Source organism: Conger conger, chromosome 3 (genome assembly GCF_963514075.1).
Source record: "Conger conger chromosome 3, fConCon1.1, whole genome shotgun sequence".
Lineage (NCBI taxonomy): Eukaryota > Metazoa > Chordata > Actinopteri > Anguilliformes > Congridae > Conger > Conger conger.
Window position 1 is genome coordinate 81,254,401 of NC_083762.1, and position 10,000 is coordinate 81,264,400.

Sequence of the window (10,000 nt, forward strand, 5' to 3'; positions counted from 1 at the left end):
GTCGTTACAGCGGAGGAGTGTTTACACGCTAATGATCTCACACACAAGTACCCGCACTACTCTGCCAAATGACACGCTATCTTACTGACGGCGACACGGCTGCCAATTTAACGCTGAAAATAGTAGCGCTAATTTAACGGAAGCGGTCGATGCGATAGGACTTCAGATTCAGGGCGCGGGGGAGCAGAATGTGCCGGTGCAGCAGTGTGGCGGGGAACATATGCGCTAAGTTCGGCGTGATTTAGGAAAAAGCTTAACAAGTACAAACAACACGAGGAGAGCCGGCCGGATTAGGTGCGATGAAGACTCTGTTTGTTTATCACGCGATACTGTTTGCTTGCGGGGTACCAACGATGCCGCGAGAGAACGTTCCCGACATATTGTTAGGATCACACCTGCACGACCTGCTGTAGGAGGCCGCATTTGCATCGGCGGCGGAGTTGCGTTGGTATGGGATGCCGCTGTGATTTCGTAGGCTGCTGGGTGAGCGTCGCCGTGGGAAGCAGGGGGTGTACGGTGGGCGTGCAGGTGCTGTATGTCCGTGCGGCGTTAGCGTTAGCGCTAGCGTGTCGATCCTCAGGCTGCTCCCTGCGTGCGATTTCTCTGAAGCCACTGCAGGTCATGGCAGAAAGGAGAATTATTCATTAATTATTATTCATTACAGGATGTTCTCTCTTTCTCACCCTCTCCCTCTCTCTGCTGCAATCTCTCTCTCCTGCTCCCTTCTCCAGCCTACCTCTCTCTCTCCCTCTCTATCGGTCTCTCTCTCTCCCTCTCCATCTCTCTCTCTCCCTCTCCGTCTTTCTCTCCCTCTTTCCCTCTACATCTCTCCATCCCTTCCCTCTTATTCTTTCTCTCTCTTGCTTTCCCTCTCTTTCTCTCCCTTTCTCTCTTTTTCTCCCTCTCCCCCTCTCTCTCGCTCCCTCTCTCCCTCTCTGTCTCTCCCCTCTCTCTCGCTCCCTCTCTCCCTCTCTGTCTCTCTGTCGCTCCTCTCTCCCTCTCTCCCTCTCTCTCTCAAGGAATGTTTTCATCCTCCAGTGGATTTGAATCAAGGGTAAAAGAAATAAAAAAACTAGATTTACAAATAGCTTATTAAATTTTGAACATTTGGCTAAGCTGAGAGGTCGGAGATGGAGCAGGGCTGAGGATATTGCTGTTGTCGAGCGATCAGCCCAGCATATGAGTCATATTCGCCCTGGCTTTTAATTGGAAGAAACTTTTAATATCAGAGTTATCATTTTTATTAGTACAAATGCAATTTCCATTCCCCTGAAATTCCACATAATTTAATTTCTTAAAATGTGTGTTCTCCAGAAGCAGAGTGTGGTTTCCTGTGATTTTGTTTTCAGGTCTGTGTTTTTCACATAACCTAATATTCCAGTTTGCAGGAAAATATTACTCTGGTTACTGACGGTGCTGTGGTGTATTTTACAGTATTATTATTTCAGTTTAAGTCTCACAACGTGTGCTGTAATAAATAACAATAAAAGAACCCAGGACTATTTAAAAAGTATAATTACATTGTTATAGACGCCTTTATGAATGACGGTATGGTATGAGATCCGAGCCTCTTCAGTGTGTGGTGTTCAGTCCCCCTGAGCCTCTCTAAGCCCTAATTACAATGTTGTCAGTTAGCATTTATGCGGTTTTGTGCTAATATGCTAATATTGCTGCAGAAGTCTTCTGAGGTCACCGTGTTGACTGGGATGCCTTTTGGTCTGACCTGAGGCACAGGATGAGTGAACCTCCTCTGGTGGCTCTTTATTTTACCTACTGTTCACCGGGTAACTACTTTCATTTCAGTGGTCAGGACTATGAAACAAAGTCAGTGAGTTTCAGATGCAAGTAATATGTAAATATGTTACAGTCCGTTTCATAGCACTTACCTCTGAAATCAAAATAGTTACCTTATAAGTACATGATATTTTCCCCACTAAATACTAGGTCATTAATGGGCTGTAAAATAAAGTGTCACTGCAAAAAACTAAAGTATTTTAGTCGTATACTGCGACTTGACATCTTATTTATTTTATTATTTGCTAAATAAGATTAAAATATTGCCAATGAGATCAGACAAGTTTGACTCATTTGAAGATTTGCCAGTGGAATAAGAACATTTCACTTAAGACAAGCAAATGTTTTCGATGTGAAAAAAAAAAAAAGATCTGAAGTCTCATTAGAAGACTAAAATGCTTGTTAAGACGGACATGTTTGCAGCGACCCCCCCTCACCCCTCTCTCTCTCCCCCCCCCCCCCCCCCCCACAGAGCCACACTTCATCTCTGCGTACGACGTGGGGCTCTTCACGTACTTCTTCCTGCGGGAGAACGCGGTGGAGCACGACTGTGGGAAGACGGTGTACTCTCGCGTGGCCCGCGTGTGCAAGAACGACATCGGGGGCCGCTTCCTGCTGGAGGACACCTGGACCACCTTCATGAAGGCGCGGCTCAACTGCTCCCGCGCCGGGGAGATCCCCTTCTACTACAACGAGCTGCAGAGCACCTTCTACCTGCCCGAGCAGGACCTGATCTACGCCGTGTTCACCACCAACGTGTGAGTGCCCCAGCCTCGCTCCTCTCTGTGTTTCCACAGAGCTCCCCTCTGTTTAACTCTGTGTTTCCACCGAGCTCCTCTCTGTTTAACTCTGTGTTTACACAGAGCTCCCCTCTGTTTAACTCTGTGTTTTACACAGAGCTCCTCTCTGTTTAACTCTGTGTTTTACACAGAGCCCCTCTCTGTTTAACTCTGTGTTTACACAGAGCTCCCCTCTGTTTAACTCTGTGTTTACACAGAGCTCCCCTCTGTTTAACTCTGTGTTTTACACAGAGCTCCTCTCTGTTTAACTCTGTGTTTACACAGAGCCCCTCTCTGTTTAACTCTGTGTTTTACACAGAGCTCCTCGGTTTAACTCTGTGTTTTACACAGAGCCCCTCTCTGTGTTTACACAGAGCCCCTCTCTGTTTAACTCTGTGTTTACACAGATCTCCTCTCTGTTTAACTCTGTGTTTACACAGAGCTCCCCTCTGTTTAACTCTGTGTTTTACACAGAGCTCCTCTCTGTTTAACTCTGTGTTTACACAGAGCTCCTCTCTGTTTAACTCTGTGTTTCACACAGAGCTCCTCTCTGTTTAACTCTTTATTTAAAGAGCTTACATTTTGCATTTTAGCCATTTAGCAGACGCTTGTAATCCAAAGCGACTAAGAAGTGCATAAGTTCCTCAGCAAGTGAAAAGCATCTAATCTATGAATAGAAAAACGGGCATGTAGAGTGGTCATAAAGAACAATAGTCTTTCGAAGTGCGAGGGAGGGCAGGAGAGAGAGAAAAGCAGAAACACAGATAAATAGTGATAACAGCTAATTAAAATTTCCAAATGAATTAGTTTCCATGGCCCTGACAGCTGCTTCTGCGTGACCTGTTCTGACTCTGACTCTCCCGCTGGATGCGTTTGTGCTGTGGTGCGGGGGCCCGGATCCTGAAGGGCTGAAAAGCCCCGCTTTAACGCCTCACCTGCCCCGCTTTAACGCCTCACCTGCCCCGCTTTAACGCCTCGCCTGCCCTGCTGAGAGAGCGTGAGGAGCCCCGCTTTAACGCCTCACCTGCCCTGCTCGGAGAGCGTGACGAGATCGATCAGAACGCGGTGCCCAGCCGATCGCTCTAAAGATCCCTCAGTACGTGTTTATCGGGCTGTTGTAAGTAGGTCACCGGCAGACGGACAGGGTGAGGCCGGCGGTGGGCTGACAGCACTGTGTGGCTACGTGCTGCTCTCTGGACCGGAGACGTGCTGCTCTATGGACCGGAGACGTGCTGCTCTCTGGACCGGAGACGTGCTGCTCTCTGGACCGGAGACGTGCTGCTCTCTGGACCGGAGACGTGCTGCTCTCTGGACCGGAGACGTGCTGCTCTCTGGACCGGAGACGTGCTGCTCTCTGGACCGGAGACGTGCTGCTCTCTGGACCGGAGACGTGCTGCTCTCTGGACCGGAGACGTGCTGCTCTCTGGACCGGAGACGAGCTGCTCTCTGGACCGGAGACGTGCTGCTCTCTGGACCGGAGACGTGCTGCTCTCCTCTGGACCGGAGACGTGCTGCTCTCTGGACCGGAGACGTGCTGCTCTCTGGACCGGAGACGTGCTGCTCTCTGGACCGGAGACGTGCTGCTCTCTGGACCGGAGACGAGCTGCTCTCCTCTGGACCGGAGATGAGCTGCTCTCCTCTGGACCGGAGATGAGCTGCTCTCTGGACCGGAGACGTGCTGCTCTCTGGACCGGAGACGAGCTGCTCTCCTCTGGACCGGAGACGTGCTGCTCTCCTCTGGACCGGAGACGTGCTGCTCTCTGGACCGGAGACGTGCTGCTCTCTGGACCGGAGACGTGCTGCTCTCTGGACCGGAGACGAGCTGCTCTCTGGACCGGAGACGTGCTGCTCTCTGGACCGGAGACGTGCTGCTCTCTGGACCGGAGACGTGCTGCTCTCTGGACCGGAGACGTGCTGCTCTCTGGACCGGAGACGTGCTGCTCTCTGGACCGGAGACGTGCTGCTCTCTGGACCGGAGACGTGCTGCTCTCCTCTGGACCGGAGACGTGCTGCTCTCTGGACCGGAGACGTGCTGCTCTCTGGACCGGAGACGTGCTGCTCTCTGGACCGGAGACGTGCTGCTCTCTGGACCGGAGACGTGCTGCTCTCTGGACCGGAGACGTGCTGCTCTCTGGACCGGAGACGAGCTGCTCTCTGGACCAGAGACGTGCTGCTCTCTGGACCGGAGACGAGCTGCTCTCTGGACCGGAGACGTGCTGCTCTCTGGACCGGAGACGTGCTGCTCTCTGGACCAGAGACGTGCTGCTCTCTGGACTGGAGACGAGCTGCTCTCTGGACCGGAGACGAGCTGCTCTCTGGACCGGAGACGTGCTGCTCTCCTCTGGACCGGAGACGTGCTGCTCTCCTCTGGACCGGAGACGTGCTGCTCTCCTCTGGACCGGAGACGTGCTGCTCTCTGGACTGGAGACGAGCTGCTCTCTGGACCGGAGACGAGCTGCTCTCTGGACCGGAGACGTGCTGCTCTCTGGACCGGAGACGTGCTGCTCTCTGGACCGGAGACGTGCTGCTCTCTGGACCGGAGACGTGCTGCTCTCTGGACCGGAGACGAGCTGCTCTCTGGACCGGAGACGTGCTGCTCTCCTCTGGACCGGAGACGTGCTGCTCTCTGGACCGGAGACGTGAGCGTCCGCGTTCGTATGCCGCCCCGTCCGCTCCGAGCTGCCGCGGACCCTGTTCAACCCCCCGTGCGCTGATATGAATTCTACAGTGCAGATGTAGCTGTCTGTCAGCGCGTAATAACCTCCTCTCCATCCGTCTCTTTTACGGCTTTTACTGCTGCCTTTCAATCTGCTTTTTGTAGGTCTTCGGCTTCCCCCCATTCATCACCAAAAACTTTTCCTTTGGAGACTGAAGTTTCCTCTTTTTGTAATTTAAATACACCAAAGTGTGCGCCTGGTTTCTCGAACATAATGAAAAAGCCAATCCTCTGAAGTCATTTCAGGGCCATCTAAATAAACATTGAAAAAGCAGAGGGACAATTACTCAGAAAGGACTTCTACTTTCCCTCCTTCTGTTTTCTTATCTTCACTGGAGGAGGGTACGGAGTCCGGTTCTTTGTGTTAGTGAGTCCCATGGGGTTGTGGGGCCTGAAATCATCTACTGTGAGACGCCCAGGCAACACAAAGACACAAAGACACTTTTAAAAAGTCGCTGAGGAAGTGGTAACTCCAGTCCCCTACAGTTCCAGTCCTCCCTGCGTAGGGGAAGGTGTCTGTGTGTGTGAGCCTGTGAGCGTGTGTCTGTGTATGTTTACATTACATTACATTACATTACATTATTGGCATTTGGCAGACGCTCTTATCCAGAGCGACGTACAACAAAGTGCATACCCATAACCAGGGATAAGTTCGCTGAAAGACCCTAGAGGTAAGTACAATTTCAACTGCTACCTGTACAACAAAGATAAGGACAAGGGCCATTTTTTTTTTTTTTTTTTTTTTTTTTTTTTTTGAACAAACAAACAAACAGAGCAAAAGTCACCAAAGTTAACTATCCAAACACTGCTTACCTAGCCAACTAAAATACTGATACACAAGTCACAGAGACAACAATTAAGGTTCACAGGGAGGTAGGGAGGGATGGGGAGAGGTGCTGTTTGAAGAGGTGTGTCTTCAGCTTGCGCTTGAAGGTGGGGAGGGATTCTATAGTTCTGACCTCAACGGGGAGTTTGTTCCACCACCGTGGAGCCAGAACAGACAGTAGTCGTGAGCGTGAGGTGGAGGTTCTGAGAGGGGGAGGTGCCAAGCGGCCTGTGGAGGCTGAACGAAGAGGTCTGGCAGGGGTGTAGGGTCTGATGATTTTTTGCAGATAAGCTGGGGAAGACCCTTTAACTGCTTGGAAGGCTAGCACCAATGTTTTGAATTTGATGCGAGCCATGACAGGCAGCCAGTGGAGGGAAGTAAGCAGGGGGGTGACGTGTGAGTATTTGGGAAGGTTGAAGACCAGACGAGCTGCTGCATTCTGGATGAGTTGGAGGGGTCTGATGGCAGACGCTGGGAGGCCAGCCAAGAGGGAATTGCAGTAGTCCAGGCGGGACAGAACCATCGCTTGGACCAGGAGCTGGGTCGAGTAGGGGGTGAGAAAGGGGCGGATTCTCCGTATGTTGTATAGGAAGAACCTGCAAGACCGGGTCACCGCCGCAATGTTCTCGGAAAGGGACAGTCTGCTGTCCATCACCACGCCGAGGTTCCTTGCACTGGGTGACGGCGTGAGTGTGGTATCCCCGAGGGAAATGGAGAGATCCAGATGGGGAGAGGTATTAGCAGGGATGAATATCATTTCAGTTTTACCTGGGTTGAGCTTTAGATGGTGGTTGTCCATCCAGCTCTGGATGTCCCTCAGGCAAGCAGAGATACGGGCTGAAACCTGCGTATCAGACGGCGGGAACGAGACGAAGAGTTGGGTATCGTCCGCATAGCAGTGGTAGGATAGCCCATGTGCAGTGATCACAGGGCCAAGGGAGCGAGTGTAGAGAGAAAAAAGAAGCGGGCCAAGGACTGAGCCCTGGGGAACTCCTGTGGCGAGGGGCCGAGGTGTCGATACCGAACCAGCCCAGGCAACCTGGAAGGAGCGACCAGAGAGGTAGGACTCAATCCAGTCCAGGGCTGTGCCACAGATGCCCGTTGCTGACAGGGCAGACAGGAGGATGGAGTGATCCACAGTGTCGAAGGCAGCAGAGAGATCTAGAAGAATGAGGACAGAGGAGAGGGAGGCTGCTCGTGCGGCATGAAGTGACTCACTGACGGAGAGGAGCGCAGTCTCTGTCGAGTGGCCCGATCTGAAGCCAGACTGATGGGGGTCTAGCAGGTTGTTGTTAGAAAAGAAGGAAGAAAGTTGAGTAGAAGCGGCTCGTTCTATAGTTTTAGAAAGGAAAGGAAGAAGAGATACCGGGCGGTAGTTCTGGATGATGGAGGGATCCAGGGTAGGCTTTTTTAGCAGCGGAGTGATGTGGGCCCTCTTGGAGGATGCCGGAAAACAGCCGGAAGACAGGGAGGAGTTGACAAGGGAGGTGACAAATGGGAGAATGTCAGGTGTGATAGTCTGGAGAAGAGAAGAGGGGATAGGGTCTAGCTCATCAAGGAAGTTTCCCAGGGGCCCTGGAGGACGGTAGATAACTGCAATGAAAAGGTTAGTAGGGTAGGATACTGCAACAGAATGGAATTCAAAAGTGGATATGGACAGGTCAGAGAGGGGGAGAACAGAGAATTTCCACGAGGGGGAAATTAAAAGACCAGTACCACCGCCACGGCCGGAAGGCCGGGGAGTGTGCGAGAAGGAGAAGGAGGATGAGAGGGCAGCGGGAGTGGCGGTGTTGTCAGGTGTGATCCAGGTCTCAGTTAGGGCAAGGAATTGTAGGGACTGGAGGGAGGCATACGCAGGGATGAAGTCAGCCTTCCGAGTGGCAGACTGGCAGTTCCATAGTCCCCCTGTGACAGCAAAGTCCTCACAGGGGGTCAGCGGGGGATAGCTGAGGTTTGAGGGGTTCCGACGCCGTGGAGGCCCACGTCGCAGAGGGGGTCTTCGAGGGAGAGAGCAGACTGGGATGGGGAGAAACATAACATCACAAACGGGGACGGAGCGACGCTAGCGTCGCTCTGACACGCCTATTTAAATGGCCTACAATTGCTCACAAGCAATACCAAATCAAAGCTAATCTACTGATAAATTCCACAGCTATTTAAGTTACCTAAGACAAATGTTCAATCACTCTACAGGTATGCAACCAGTAGAAGTGATTAACAGGTAATAGACAAACAACCTGGCTCAAGCCCTAACCCTTGCTGTTCAAATGAGCAATTTAAAAAAATCTACGTTACCGTGTCAAGAGGAAAACCCGCAGCGATACTAAACACCTGGTCAGAATGATGCACTTACTGACTGTGTGTGTGTGTGTGTGTGTGTGTCTGTGAGAGAGTGGGTGTGTGTGTGTGTGAGTGTGTCTGTCTGTGAGAGAGTGGGTGTGTGTGTGTGTGAGTGTGTCTGTCTGTGAGAGAGTGGGTGTGTGTGTCTGTGAGTGTGTGTGTCTGTGAGAGAGTGGGTGTGTGTGTGTGTGAGTGTGTCTGTCTGTGAGAGAGTGGGTGTGTGTGTCTGTGAGTGTGTGTGTCTGTGAGAGAGTGGGTGTGTGTGTGTGTTAGTGTGTCTGTCTGTGAGAGAGTGGGTGTGTGTGTCTGTGAGTGTGTGTGTCTGTGAGAGAGTGTGTGTGAATAAGAGCTCTACAAGTCGTATCTGAAGGATAGGGAGCCCTTGTTTCAGGTTGTCTGCATCACCCGCTTCACTCCATGAGTTGGGCGGTGCTGTCGCCTGCTCAGGCCTGGCTCTCAGGGGAACAGGAGCTCTCTCAGGGGGACAGGAGCGCTCTCAGGGGAACAGGAGCACTCTCAGGGGGACAGGAGCGCTCTCAGGGGGACAGGAGCACTCTCAGGGGAACAGGAGCGCTCTCAGGGGAACAGGAGCCCTCTCAGGGGAACAGGAGCCCTCTCAGGGGAACAGGAGCACTCTCAGGGGAACAGGAGCGCTCTCAGGGGAACAGGAGCACTCTCAGGGGAACAGGAGCGCTCAAGAGGCCGTTTCCTGGAGCGCTTTTATCAGACCCGTCAGACAGGGGCCCTCTCAGGGGCCCTCACTGGGGCCCTCACAGGGGCCCTGTACCTGAGGGCCCCATCAGGCCACACAGGCGTCTCTGCATCACCGGAACCTTTAAAAACTCACTCTTACCATCTGGCCTCTCTAGAACCTTCCCTTTTATTTTATAGTTACAGCATTATGATTTTTCTTTGTCTTGTTTGTATTTACTGCTGATATTAATTTTGCATTATTTTTATTTATTTTTTTGCTGTTGTCTTGTTGCCCTTTAATCCTTCCTGCTGAAAAGCAATTTCATATTGTTCATACAATGAAAAAAGTGCTCTATAAATAAAATGCATGCTAATTATTATTGCTTAGTCTCCCGTCCTGTTTCTCTGCGAGCCGCTGTGTCAGCTGACCCCTGTCTCAGCTCGTGTGCTACACGGTCCCCAGCGGGCGGGCGTGGCTACACGGTCCCCAGCTCGTGTGCGGGATGTTAATGCCGTCGTAAGAATAGCGTCTCCATCTGTCTCCGATAGATTGGACACCTTCGGCTCCGCTCCCCAGGGCCGGAGCTGTGAATGAACTGAGAAAGTTCTGCTCCTCTGTGGCTGGAACCGTCTCTGAGAGAGCGCCAGTGCGTGGAGGAGGGGGGGGAGGGGGCTTCAGCCGTGACGCTTCACAGTTTGAGGTTTTTTTTTTTTCTGCATTTTTATTTCTAAAATGGGATCATGAAATTGAACCTCAGCTGTTGTAATTTATTTGGCGAAACCCCGGGCGGCATTTCCGAGTGTGAACACAGCGTTGCGGCGTAATGCATTGTGGGAAACCAGGAGGGTGTG

General features: G+C 51.9%; 1 protein-coding gene across 1 annotated transcript in view; it reads left to right on the plus strand.

The window, feature by feature from the left end:
* sema5ba (sema domain, seven thrombospondin repeats (type 1 and type 1-like), transmembrane domain (TM) and short cytoplasmic domain, (semaphorin) 5Ba) overlaps positions 1-10,000 on the plus strand; it is a 163,560-nt gene that overhangs the window by 107,396 nt on the left and 46,164 nt on the right. Inside the window, 1 exon segment of the mRNA XM_061234919.1 lies at positions 2,267-2,552. Within this exon segment, the coding sequence (XP_061090903.1) occupies positions 2,267-2,552 (286 nt within the window).